General features: G+C 41.2%; 1 protein-coding gene across 1 annotated transcript; it reads right to left on the bottom strand.

The window, feature by feature from the left end:
- Window positions 1–9,354: 9,354 nt before the first annotated feature.
- Window positions 9,355–14,621, bottom strand: LOC308100594 (G-protein coupled receptor 26-like; the record flags this gene model as incomplete). Its single annotated transcript, XM_080449662.1, has 3 exons — window positions 9,355–9,748; window positions 11,228–11,341; window positions 13,939–14,621. 3 exons carry the CDS (start codon window positions 14,619–14,621, stop codon window positions 9,355–9,357), a joined length of 1,191 nt encoding a protein of 396 aa, XP_080305788.1.
- Window positions 14,622–15,105: the final 484 nt, after the last annotated feature.

Here is a 15,105-nt window from a genome sequence, read left to right as displayed (position 1 = left end):
TAGCCAAAGAGATTGTGTGGTCTGAAACTTCCAGATTCCAGCTAGTAGAAGTTGGGTACCGGTATATGTTCTGGAGCCAGAACAACTAACAAGAACAACAACTAGAATTTCGTTTTTTGACACCACCTACGGTTCAAGAGTTATAGGCCAAAACGTGAATCGGACAGTTAATTACAATCAACCAGACAACTACTCCAAAAAATAAATAAAATAAAAGAGGCCATACAGCCCCTCAAGTGTCCAGGGTGGCGTTAGAGGAAAGCTAGGTTCACTCAAATGGTTAGGGTTCCTCATCCAGGGAGCATGAGTGCACCCAACAAGTTTCATGGCAATGTGCCCATTACATTTTGAAATACAAGTTGACTTTTCAATAATGGAGAGATCAAGTTGTTGTAAATGAGACATTAATTGAATAAACATTTGGCAATTAGACTCTAGAAGTGCTCACACTTAGCTGTGAACGACAACAGAGATCTTCCTTAGAGCTACATTTGAATAATGGAGAGATCAAGTTGTTGCAAATGAAAGTTTTATTGAATAAAACATTTTGGCAATTATTGAATAAATGACAGACTCCATTAACATTTAACGTACATATGTATAAGATTTGCTTTTAATAGGGAGAACCCCCCCCCCGGAGTCTAGACGCTGGTGGTGGCAGTGCAGAGAACCTCCTTCCTTTTCAACTCTACACGATTGAGACTTTGGTGGAGTTGGGGATGGAGGTGGGTTGCTTGTTGCATGCTGGAAAGAGAATGACAAGTGTCAGAGGCAGTGATATTTAAAGGCGGAGTCCAATTGCTTGATTGGCTGACTGCAGATTGGCAGATTGGCTAGAAGTGCTCACACTTAGCTGTGAATGACAACAGAGATCTTCCTTATTGAATTTACGCTTGGAGCTACATTAGTTTGTATAAGGGTGGCGCTAGAGGGAAGGCAGGTCACCAAAATCAGTAGGGTTCATAATCTGGGGAGCATGAAGGTGCGCAGCAAATTCCATATTAATCCACTGATGGGATAAAAATCTATTTACTTAACATGGTCATGGATGCTTCGTGTTTACTCTGAGGTCTAGTCATTCCTGCTGCCTTCTATGAATTTTCATTTGGCAGCATTAGGACCTCCACAGCTGTGATTCACACAGAATCACTCTCTGAATCTTACTCTTAGTGTGTTGTCACTCTCTTTCCCTTTCTCCCTCTTTGAATATGCTTTCATAAACTATCAGCAATGTATAGGAGGGGATTCCATAACAAGTACAGTATTAACACATTAAATAGACCATATAACTCCTGTCTTAGCTGTTGGCTCCCTGTCTATTTTGGAATACATTTTAAGGTCCTCTTATTTGTTTTTAAATCTTTACATGGGCTGGCTCTTCCTTATCTCACTGAACGTGTGGAACCTTACTCCCCTGTTAGAGCTCTGAGGTCTGCTGACAAGTTGCTCCTGGAGGTTCCCAAAACAAGACTAAAAACCAGGGGTGACCGTGCCTTTGCTGCTGCTGCCCCCACACTCTGGAACAGCCTACCCCTTCCCTAGAAGTGCTTTTTAAATCTCTCCTCAAGACTAATTTATTTTCTCTAGCTTTTAATGTTGTATGAATCTTTGTCTTTGATCTTGTTTCATATATTATTATTTTTTTTACATGTCCTGTGACTATGTTGCACAGGCCTTTTCTGTTGCCTTTCATGTACAGCACTTTGGTCAATTACGATTGTTGTAAATGTGCTATATAAATAAAGTTTGATTTGATTTGAAATATGAGGGGAACCTCATTGCGCATACAACATTTCTGGATTTAGCAGCCTTTTGCTAAGGGAAATGTTTCATATGCTTTATCTAAAAAAATGTCTCCCCATGGTTTAAACGAGGAGTTATATCACAGTGTAAAGGCCAGGTTGGATTAAAGGATCTACACCATGAATTATAAAAAATAAAAACATATATATATCATATTGCTTATGTCCCTCAAACGTTTTTCAAAAGGTTTGAGCCTAAATCAAGCCTCAGATATACTCATTCCAACTAACTTCTCTCTGGCTTATAAAGCACTTTCACCTGCAATACCACATTGTCCTGTTTGGTACGTGGCGCTATTGAGCCAGTTTGTATGCATGTTATCTCCTGGTTCTGTGTGGAAAAAGTAAAAAAAAAAAGAAGGGGAAAAAAAATGGTTTTAGTTTTTTGTTTGAAGTTGGAACTGAAAAAACGGGAGGGATTGTATATAGAAAAGCCCATATATGCTGTGAAAGCCTGAGTGTTCAAACTGGGCTATTTTTTGGGATAGAAGAGAGGTAGGGGAGACCAAAAACACACAAAAAAGAAGGAAAAGTAAAAATTCATGGAATAGTCCCTTTAAGTTATTTTAAGGTCCCTTGTTGATTTGAACAATACTTTTATGTATTTTTAAATGACAGATAGATAGATAGATAGATAGATACTTTATTGATCCCCGAGGGGAAATTCAGATATCCCATAGCTCATACAGGCAAGGTTAGTTAAAAACACATCACAGTGCTCAGTCTGCTCACTGACTGTTTGAGTTGTCCTCAGCAAAATGTTAGTGGTGAATGACTCAGATAAGAGATTCTCTGTCTATTTAAAATGTCTTTCTCTATTTTTTGTATTTTCATTTGGGACATTGTTCGTCCAAGTGAGAGACAAATGTCGAGAGAGTAGGGGAGTGACACGAAGCAAATTGTCCATCTGTCCGGGAAGCAATTTGTGCCTGGAGGGAGTACTATGATGGTCATGCTGTTGGACTTTAAAAGCATTCCACCTAGGATTTGGCCAAATGGGCCATGCCACGTATGGGCATATTATGAGTTCTGTACTTGATTGACCATTGTCTCGCAAAGACATACACTTCCAGGTCTATGATCTATGCGTTACGTGAAAGCAGTCTCTTCTTAATGCACCAAATTAGTAGGGGTCATCCTCCGGGCAGCATGAATGCGCTTGGCAAGTTTCATGGCAATCCACCTATTTGACTACTTGGATCAACAGTCAAATCGTCTCAGTCACGTATACTTCAAAATGATATCTGTGCGGTTTTGAGTCGTTTGAACCATGTTGTTATTCACACGTGTACAGCACTGTTTGTCTGTACCAGATGGCTGCATGTCCCATCCTGTGTGTGTAATTCATGTCACAATGTTTGCTTGACATTATGCTTAACAGGCATACAGCATGGAGCAAGCAATGCCCTTATGGTGGACTACTGTGTAATGAAGCATAATCAGTTTGATAAAATGCTAATTCTATAAAACTAGAGGTTTGGGCGGCTTCGCGGCCCTAACCTCTAGTCTCAACCTCCCAGCCCACCTGCTGTCAAATAGAAAGCCTTTCTTGAGGTCAAAAGAGGTCAAACTTGAGGTCAAACTTCCTGTATCTGGTTGCTATGGCAACCTGCCAGATCAGGCTGAGGGTCTGATAGGTAAATCAGAAAATCAATCAATCCGAGAGTCTGATCACCGATCGAGGTGGGGTAAGATGCCTAAATAATAGCCAGAGCTCTGATCAACAGTCTGTGACAGGTCTTGGAGGCATGTGGAGTGATCCTGTGCTTGCGAATCCCGGACGAACTTCGGAGCTTTTGTCATTTATAGTAGTATATATATATATATATATATATATATTTTTTTTTTTTTAAATAGTAGTATATAATAATTATAATAATAATAATAAAAAATAATAATAATAAAAAAATATATATATATAAAAGAGTATATAAGAGTATATAAGAGTAGATAAGATAAGATAAGATAAGATAAAAGATATTGATGCATATCCTATTGAACACTGAAGGCTCTGTACACTGAAAATGCCAAACATACTGTACAGTATTGTACTGTACATTTCACAGCAGCAAAACGTGCAATCTCTCTCAACAGAAATTCAGTTGTTGGGTTGTTTTTGTACAGTGCAACATGATTTGCCTGTGGGCTTTGGGAATACCATGACATTGCATACCATGGCATTTGGGCTCAGCCTGCTCATGATTCATGTTCGCTGCCAAGGGCCAGTCCTGTTCGTTCTATTGCCAGAGAAATGGACAAGCACGTCAGGCTGTTACTCCTGCTCCACTTGTCACTTTAAAGGAAGAAACCCACAATGGGAGTGGGGTGGGTGGTTGAGGGAACAAGCCAGCTGATGACATGGTACAATGGAATAGACAGAGATAATCTTCAAACTCCATTGAAGAGGAAATCATACCATTCATTTTACAGTATTGTAGACAACTATCTATCTCAACTCAACATGAATACATATTTTCCCATGACCCGCATCCTGCAAATATATGTAATTCAATATCGTTTTTCAAATGACAAAAACATTGTGTGCATCGCATTGCTCATCAATTCACCCTCCTCCGCCAGGGTCTCTTAAACCACGTAAACTTAGTTAACCGGAGTCCCACAGGGCTCTATATGCCCCCTCCTGTTTTCGTTCTACACTAAATATCTTTGCCGACAGTACCCGATCTATAAGGGATGCTTGTGAGCTTGTTTTTCACCAAATGTTTGCCTCAGGGACACTAGGGTTCAAGTGGTTAAAAATCTTGTCCAAGAAAAATCTCAGGGTATGTGGTTGTCCAAAAGTACAATTTACATTGAATCTGTTCAAATTCTTTCTGGACAGCATGCTAACTCTCATATATCTTCGCTTCTGTGCCACATACATGCTTGCACACACACACATTTTCTCTTTTAAGCCCAGAGCACTGTTTGTCATGATGAAGTGTATTAGGCTGTAGTATGTTGACTTGGAGGTCAGATGGCATCATAGAGGGGTAGTGGAGTGTGCCAATTTCTGCCAAAGTTGCAAAAATGTGGTATCCATAGTGTCCATAGAGAATATACAAAGTGAAACATTCTGTCGCACTAGAAGTACTTCAAAGGGTAATGGAATGCCTTACACTTCACATGACAGGCATTTAGCTGAGGCGCTTATGTGTAGTGACTTACGTACCCATATAGAAAGGTTTTATGTAATTCATTAGGACTGTTATATATACTACTAATGTAAATTATAGGTCACACGATTAACCACTTAAGCCTGCAAGGCTGCATATGAAAACACATCAGTTTCTCATTCACCGACATTACAATTAAGCACTAGTTAGGGGAATAGTACTCAGAAAATGCTCAGAGATTATCATTTAAGACAGAAGTACCTGTATGGGGACAATGGACTAAGAACGAGTGTTGTTTGCTACATAAACAAATTCAGCAAACCACCAGTATTGCTGTAACAGCAAAAACGTGATTTGAGTGCAATGTTTCTTTGTGCGAGCTATTGCACATATACTAGGGTCTACTCTACAATGAGAAATCTTTCATAATGGTCTTATGGGGGCCAAGTTTTGCCTCTGCTAATTGGGGGAGCTATACTGTGCCACCGCAGGGTGGGTGCTGACTGTGAAGTCAGCCAGTGTGCCTGCCTTCGACTGCTCTTTCTTCCCCCACCTACGCAGCTTGGCTTAATCACAAGGTTCGTGTACAACATTATTCTGCAGCGGGTTTGTGCCTTTCGCCCACTTGCTGAATCTAACTGGGCAATGAGGTATACTCACTTTCTGGTAGTAGGGGTTGGCCGGCAGTTAAGACGGTTCTTGGTTCGATCCAGCCCCATATGGCTTCACGTCAAAGCGCCCTACAGCGAGACAGTGAACCCCTAACAGCTCCTGATGAGCAAGTTGGTGCCTTGGCTGGCTGGCTGCCTGTATGTGAACGGGTGAATGTAAGGGATGTACATTATAAAGCCCTTTCAGTGGTTGGAACATTCGAAAAGCGCATGTAAATGCAGGCGATTTACCATTTTCCATTATCCTACAGTGCTGTCGCAGCTGCCTGCCCAAAAAAGAGATGCGGGGCCATGCACCCCTACTTTCATCTCTTTTCTTCCAACACCTTTCTTCCTTTCCCATTTCCCGCAATTATAGAGTACTTTCACTCTCCATAATTTACTTGTAAAAGAAAGTCTGAGCAGCATGGAGCAAAGAAACTGTGCTGCCATCGTCAGCAATGGCAGAGGTGGGCACTGTAAATGTCCTAAATTAATTCCATATTTTAATGGCAAGGGGATCAGACATCTAAAAGAGGTGCTCCGAAACTTTTTCAGCTCAAGAAACAAAAGAGAAATTCATCGTCTCCCCATCGGACCCAAGCTTACAAAAATACATTATGAATTAACCACTTAAAGGTTTCATGACGTTCAGTTTTACCACACATTAAAAGTCGTTGTCATGGTCCTTCAAACGTGTATAGAAAGTTTTAACAAAAAAATCCACTCCATTCATCCATGGCAGGTGTTTTTCTCTCACATTTCTAAAGCCTTTTCAACTGCAATGAAAAAATAAATCTTTCCCTGCGGGTGTCGCTGGTGAGGGATGTTTGCCTGTCAATCATCGCCTCTGCTCCGCCCCCCCAAAGGAAAGGATAGGGGAGGGGAGGGGCAAGGAGGAGAGTGGGCGGGATTAATCGGCTGTGACCTCACTGCCGAAGGGCCAAGCTCAGATTACTTTTCAGCCTAATTATTCAGAAAACCCCAGACCACAGAAAATCCACTGAATGTTCAAAGTTCAGATTTTTTAGGTGTAATTGAGGTCATAAAACCCCCCAAAAAACATAAAAAATAAAAAAAGTGAAAATTGATGTCATAGAACCTTTAAGCCCCATTCTAAAAAAAATATGAAAAAAAATATATAAAAATACCAGATCTACATAACGTGTGTGAATTATTAAAAAATAATTGTAGGAAGGGTAAAAAATATATATATTTACTTGCGACCCATAAAAACTGGTCTGCAACCTAAAAAGGGTCACAACCCTATGTTTGGGAAACACTAAACTAGAACAGTGTTCTATATGTCCCCCTCATTTTGGAGTACTTGTGTTCTTGCAAACCACTGCACATTTCTCGTGCACGTTCCCAGTTCATCCCTGGTGGTGAATTAACACACACAAAAACAATTCCTAAAATATAATATTTTTGGAATTATGTGAATTATTTATGGAGTGTAATTTTGTGAATTATTTATATGTCCCCTACATTTTGAGGTACTCGTGTTCTTGTAAACCACTGCACATTTCTTGTGCACGTTGCCAGTCCATCCCTGGCGGTGAATTAACACTAAATGTAAAAAACTAAAAATGCACAAAATTCCAAAAATATTATATTTGGGGAATTTTGTGCATTATTTTTGTGTGTGTTAATTTATAATCTCAGATCCCCCGCCCTCCATATTTGGGAAAAACAAATCAATAGATCCCGTCTTGTTTTTGGCATTTTTATGCTTTTTATTCCAGATAGGTACTGTGATCAGAGAAAGGAAACAGACATAAAAGGGAGAGAGTGCAGTCGAGGATCTCAGGTCGGATTCGAACCAGAGTCAGCTGCAGGAACTTGTTTACATAGTATGAGCTCTTACTCTGTGATCCACTGGGGCACCCCCTAAATGAATTCTAGGAATATGTTCCTCCAACTTTCTCCTTTACATTGTAATTGTGAAATTGAGGTCTGTAAGCTTTGTCTTCAATTAGAGCATTGTTAAAATGATTAAGCATTCCAATTTAAACACCCAGATTCTGACAGAGATGAACAGAAACATATGAACAAGCATGTTAATGAGAAAAACAAAACACAAAATGCTCAGCATTTATTTCAATAAGGTCACAAACGTATTTAGCCCAAAAACAACACTATGTTGTCAAAAAATAAATAGACTTTATGCCACTGAAAGGCTTCACACCCACACAGGAAAAACACAGACAACACACTGACTTGCCAACATCATCAAAATGTATAATTTCTTTAGAAGTCACACTGTCAATTTGTGTGAGGAGAAAATGTTATTTATATAAGTCACTGGACAGCTGCCATCACATTCAAATAGTAAATTACCCTGTTTTGCCTTGTCAAACAATACAGCATAGTGCTAAAACAGAAAAGAACATTTCCAATAATACAGCCAACTGCGTATCAGGCAGGCCTCATAATCATACCTAAAGGACCATACTGGTGTCAATACATGTCATTGTCTATTCACAACTTTGGCAATATATTGTACATAGACCATTTTCCGTTAATCCATTTTCTCCATACTAGTCATCAAAACATTACTAAACTTACTTTAATTAGTCATGGACATTTGAATTATGTTTGTACAACACATCAATCTTTTCACAAGGGACTATATTCAGCTACACTTTTCAAATTAATCAAATAAATCACACAATGATATTTAAGCTGTTGGATTACCCATCGCAAGAAAGTTTTGAGTCTCTGGGTTTTTGTACTGTACTGAAATGAATGGAATCGAATGGCTTTCTAAAACCCTAACCTTCGGAAAAGGTTTGGCAGTAATGTCAAGTATACCGTGAGTGGTAATGAATGGGCAAAACATGAAGAACACCTTTATGGTCCTTTAAACACTGTTCTGTATACCACTGACTCGCTTAATTTCTGCTCCGAGATCAAGTGAAAGAATCTGATTTGTGTGTCAATCTGAAAAGTGTCCCAAAACATAGACCGTTTTCATTGTATCAGTTACTTCATAGTCTGAAAGGCACTTTAGGATTTCAGGCCTTTGCAGCTACATTGGAATCTCAATCCCACCAATACGTTATGCTGATCTGCATACAAGAATGTATCATCATAATCTATTCCCCATTTCTTTTGTCACATATCGTTTGGAATACTTATATCTGGCAAAAAAATATTGGCCATGGAGGTAAGATAGCAGCTTGAATTCTAAAGAAAATAAGGAATAGCTATTCAATCCAGATGACAGAATATGTTATTTTAACGATACTGTCAACAAACTAGCTTCTGGGATTGTCTCCTTACTTAAAACATGATGTGGGCTAAAAAGACAATTTGCAATATACAGTTAGACTATCCTCCTATGGCAAATGTCAGTCATTGAGAAAGAGATCGTATTGTGCTTGTGTTGACATTTGCCATCCCAAATCCCATTAGCGATTTATACAAATCGATTCAGCTACAAAAATTGTCCACGCCCATGCATTTTCCAACAAGTGCAGTACACAGTAAAAATCCTCACTCTAAATGAACCCCTCTTCCATTTTTTTTCTCCGAGTTAAATTAACTGACGATTTTCCACTCTGTTACAGGTCAACATCCCGTAAGCACAAAATTACAATTATGGCAGCTTACTAGAATATGTCCTGACCCCATGATAAATATCCTGTTAGTGGTCAACTGGGCTGGAAAATTGGCAGGGTACAGGGTAAAGTCAGGAATGTTCATTTAACTCAGTGTAGAAATTACTTACAGCACGAGTCCATTTTAACTGGATCTTACTGTGTAATGTACCTTAATGTCTCTTCACTGGACAGGTGACTCGTTGGAAAGTGGGTGATCAGTGATAGTAGGGTTGGTGATATTTGGGTTGGTGATAGCTGGGTTGGTGACATTTGGGTTGGCGATTGCTGGGTTGGCGATAGCTGGGTTGGTGATAGTTGCGTTGGTGATAGTTGCGTTGGTGTAAGCGGCGGGGTTGGTGTCGTTCTTCGCTGTACCGTTCTCCACCCTACGAGAGGCAGAGTTTAACGGGCTCCTCTTCAGCACCTTGTTAGCGAGCTGGCTACAGGTCTTCCTGTATTGGTGACGCAGTAGGGAGTAGACAAACGGGTCGCTCGCTGCCTTGCTGTAGGCCAAACATTTCGTCAGCACACCCCAGTGAGGGCTTATGGTCCCAGAGGAGAAGAGTTCGACGATTCTGCCCCCATACAAAAGATAGAAAGACAATACATCATACTCCATGCGCCATGCGTGAAATGAATCATCACTTATCAGTGTAGGGTAGAATGGAAACGAAAGCAAAAGGAAACCCCAAAGTCTTGATGTTGAAAATAACAATATTTCACTTCACTGAAATGTCACAGCCCTGTTTAAAGGGATATTTCACTTTCAAAAAAACTTTTGGTGATTTTATCATCTACTCAAGCCTTTGTGAGCCCCCCAGACAGTTTTTAAGTTGCTCGATTCAGTATTTAGATATTTGATATTCATTGTATCAGACACGCCCCCTTCCTATACAAACCCATTGTAACTTCAAACTGCATTTTAACCATGTTAGATTAATCAAAAACACTTGGTTGGTTCTGGTGACTCACCCTGCCCTCCTAATGCGTGAGGGGGCCGTGTTTTTCCGAAATTGTTTTCATTTATTATTATTATTTTTTTTATTGTATTTTATTTTTTTCATTTTCCCCAAAAAATATTTAAAATAAATGAAAAAAGTAATTGAAAAAACACGGCCCCCTCGCGTATTAGGGGGGCGGTATGAGTCACCAGAACCAAGGACGGGTGTTTTTGATGAATCTAACATGTTAAAAATGGAGTTTGAAGTTACAATGGGTTTGTATAGGAAGGGGACGTGTCTGATAAAATGAATATCTAATATCTAAATATTGAATCAAGCAACTTAAAAACTGTCTGGGGTGTTCACAAAAGCCTGAGTAGACGATAAAATCACCAAAAGTTTTTTTGAAAGTGAAATACACCTTTAAGGGAGCATTAATTCATGATAGTTCCTACATTCTTTGCAATACAACTAGAGTACATCCAGGCACTTGGGGACACTGTTCTTACAATAACTTTGCTTGCTCTTGAGCCAAATAGGAACCCCTGGCTCTGATGAGAACACAAACTCTCATAATCTGACATTTTCATATCGGTAATCTAATAAATTGTGACATGTTTACACTTCTACTATGGGGAATACTGATATGAGTCACCACTATAACCTCTGACTCACCCCCCCCCCCTCCCTCCCACTGTTTCTCTCCGTTTCTCTTTCTTCATTTGCCAAGGCTCACTATCAGGGAGGGGAAATCTGCATGAACTAACAAGCTATCTCATTACGAAGAGGATGCAATTAAACCTCCTGATGATTATGATGAGATGTGACTGGCAATAAATATCATCAGTCTTGCTGAGCAATGGCCACGATAATATCCATAAAGAATTACTGAAGAGGGCTATTCTACCTCTTGAACAAAATCATCAATCCCAATCATTTGTTCCACAAACTAAAATACCGGGTGAGTATACAGAGTTCATTTAAAATGACACGTAAACTCTTGATTAATCAAGGGATAAAGTACACTCTAAATGTTCAAGCAAATACACACACACACACACACACACACCCCACAAAAACAACCTTGTCGCAGCAGACGTCTGCTCACCTCACCTTGTGATGACATATGGGGTGAAGCACACCACAAAAGTGCCAATGAATGTGCTGATCTTCTTTGTGGCTCGCTGTCTCCTCCGCCTCTGTTGATCCAGGCATTTCTGCCGAACACTGCCAAAACGACACGTGTGCACCGTTATCTACCCAGAGGTTACGGGCAGGGGTACAGTCGGGTGTCATTCAGATGAAGGTGAAGATGAAGATGAGGGGGTGACAGATGGGGAAACACGGCGGTGCCCTGGACGCTATCGGGTGTGAGGTGCACATCTGAAAGACCATCCCTTTGACATGCAGATAACAAGCATGCTGATTGATTGTCCAAAACGTTAATTGACACCAAATCAACATTGGCAGATGGATAACATAATGCCTAAATCAGGGGTCTTCAACGTTTTTCAGGCCAAGGACCCCTTGGAGAGAGATGAAGCAGAGACCCCCCACCCACATATTGTACGTATAAAATCGTGTTGCAGATTAAACTTTTACATAGATTTCATAGATAGCTTGACTATCAGTGTTTTGGTGTATGGTTTTTGTTTATTTCAGACATTTAACCACTTAAACCCTCAATACTTAGTAAACTTGACCTTTGGCTCTGTACTTGGTTTACTCCTTTTTCCCTCTACACCAAACCACTTTGCCGAAAACAGCTGATGCTCACAACGCCTCATGCTTGCAAGGCGTTGTGAGCTTGTAGAACGACTATTTTCGGCTAATGTTCCCCTCAGAATAGGGATGCTAGGGTTCAAGTGGTTAATGTAAAAAAAAAAATCCTATCACACAAAGATTTGCCGGTCCCCCTTTAGTAACTCTGAGGACCCCTATGGGTCAAAGACCACCTGTTGAAGACCTCTGGCCTAAATTATACACTCACTGTCATACGACAAAGTATGAATCTGGTGACTGGGAGAGTTGCTATTCCTTGATGACACATAACAATGTGTGTAATGTGTATGATGATAACTTTCACAAGCTTGACACAATTTAACACATCAGGATCAGTGGGAGATCAAATGAGGAAAGGTGGAATGTTCCAGAATGAATCATCTCTGGCTATTTTTGTTTTACCACTGCAACTACACTGCATTTTTTACTATTTTCATCATGAATGAGTTTCAATGTATTTATTTATTATTATTTTTTGAAATCTCTGATTTAAGGTAATACGGTAATCAAATACAAAATGATGGTACAAGCATCAAAGTTATCTGAACCCAAACATACTAGGCTACATGTTGAGATTGCTTAATGCTCATCCACCCAGCAGTCTGAAACATAACCTTTCATTAAAATAGACCTATGGACAAACTAACAAAGACAGGCATTCATACAGTAGTTTGGTGAAGTTATAAATAGCATCAGCAATTTTTACTTGGCAGTAACACTGAACCAATTATTCGATTCATAAAATTGTATTAGATTCATTTTCAATTCTGCAATTACCGTTTAATTTCACCCCTAGGTAAAAAAAATTATTGTTACATAATTTGGGGAAAGGAAAGGAGTATTATTTCGTGATTAGACCTACCCCTAGCTCAGGGATGGCACATTTGATTCCAAAGCCAACTTGACTCACATAATAGTCGTTTGTGTCTCAAGCAAACCACATTTATCAAGAAAGACAGTCCTTTTGTTCTTCGAGGCAGAAATTCAACAGAAAAAGACCACACTGGACCAAAAAGTCCAGTGCAAGCAAGCTTAAAGGACAAGTCCGGACTAAAATAACATACAACCTTTTTTCCTACTTATATTGATCCCAAATGATGGCAATAGGGTCTATTTGCAGAATTGCCCCCGTCATCCAGTTTCCCCAGCAGAACCCATAGCATAGAGCAGAGCCCAGTGGTGTGTTCTATCGTATACGCTATGTAGTGTGACCTGCAGAACATTTTCGTAGCCAAGCGTAGCCATCCAAAACCTACCGAGAAAGTGTAGGTGATACGCAGGAGGAGGGGCTGGGGGCAGCAAGAATCTAAACTTCAGTTCAAAACTTCAAATAGCCTTTTTTCATGTGATAATGTGGCGTCTGAGGTGAAGGCTTGTGTGTGATTATTGTCTTGAGGTGATAATGACCACTAGCCGTTGGAGTTTTGAAGAAATTCATACATTAACTACTCAACAATAGAGGGTTATTTCATTTGGAGACCACACACGTGCGTACAGAAGCGCGCGTGTGCACGTGCCATGCATATGGGAGGAAATAATTATAGTATGCCCTCAGAAAAATCGTAGAACACACCTCTGGCAGATTCCATAAGCATTTATCTACATAAGCTATTTGGAGCACATTTTGAATTATCAATTTCAAATCAATGGAGCAATTATTTTTGATTTCTTGTCCACCTTTGGAGTTAGATCATGGTAAGGCAACTACACAACCCAAACCTCTACCAAAGTGGTCTTGCCCTTTAAGTAGAGATATGCTTAAGGGCTCCACTCTATGCTATGGGTTCTGCTGGGGAAACTGGACGACAGGGGCAAATCTGCAAATAGACGACCCATGGCCAGTCATTTGGGATCAATATAAGTAGAAAAAAAGGCTATATGTTATTTTAGTCCGGACTTGTCCTTTAACATGCTGCAATGTGCTTACAACGCATTCTTTACAAAGTTGGACCAAACTCGGGGCACTGAAATTAAGTTTACAGTCAAACATCTCAGATACTGTATGAATGCCATGCCACGAAACATAGCTACTGTAGCTATACCTGGGATGAATGTCCACGAGGAGCACCAGCGTCTGCATGGTGATCACGTCGATGCGTCTGCAGTGGAACCTCGCCACTTGCAGCACTTTGAGGTACGTTACGCACAACACGACCAGTGTGAGCAGGAACGTGAGGGAGTGCAAGAGCACCGTGAAGACGGTGTACTGCGTCCTGGCGCCGGCCGCCGCCGCTCTCGCGTTGCACAGCGTGCACGACGCGTACAGGTGATGGTAGCCGACCCAGGAGAGGCAGGCGGCCACCGCCGAGAAGCACAGCGAGTGGATCCACGTGTAGCCCAGCGCCAGCACCGCGTCCCGGTGCCGTATCCGGGAGTGGTAGCTCAGCGGGAACACCACGGCCACCCACCTGTCGATGCTCAGCGCCGCCATGCTGAGCATGGAGTTCGTGGTGAGGAAAGTGTCGAGGAACCCCACGATCTGACACAGGGCGCCGCCTCCGGGGTGGCCCGCGGTTATGATCCCGGCCAGAGTCAGCGGCATGTTGGACACGCTCAGCAACAGGTTGCAAAGCGTCAGGTTGAGGATGAAAAGCCCCGGCACTTGTTTCCTGATCTGCGGGTTGTAGAGGAAGCAGATCAGCACCACCACGTTGGACAGCAGCGACACCGCGATGATCCCCGCGACCAGCACGGAGGCGGCGATGTCCGCCGCCCAGTGCAGCATGGTGGTGCAGGTGGTATGCCCAAACGCTCGCCCCAAAACACAGTCGCCCCCGGGGCAAATCCAGCGACCTCGGAACGGTAGCCACCAGGTTATTCCTAAATGTAACTTCAGTAAACTATATGCCTAAACCTAACCTGAGTTGTTCCCAAACGTAACCTCGGTAAAACGGTGCCAAAACCCTAACTTTATTCCTAAATGTAACCTCAGTAAAACTATGCGTAACCCTAAACTTATTTCTAACCTTATCCTTAGCAAAACAAATACAAGAACTGATGGGGGCAAGCGGTCCGTGAAAAGAAACGGGGGCGAGCGTGTTTAGGGGCGAGTCTTCCGATTACCTGGTGCGCTGGTGGCGTCCTTCTCAGAATAGCCAGACTTCTGATCGCTATATCAGCCTCTCTGTGAAGTAGCATCGTACACTCCAGTTACAACAACATATAGAGATCCAATGCATTGTCACTCCAAGTTTCAACTGATGGCACGG

The sequence above is a fragment of the Gymnoscopelus braueri genome (genome assembly GCF_963280865.1).
Source record: "Gymnoscopelus braueri genome assembly, chromosome: 14".
Taxonomy (NCBI): Eukaryota; Metazoa; Chordata; class Actinopteri; order Myctophiformes; family Myctophidae; genus Gymnoscopelus; species Gymnoscopelus braueri.
The sequence above is the reverse complement of the archived record's forward strand: the minus strand, read 5'-3'. Positions and strand labels throughout refer to the sequence as shown.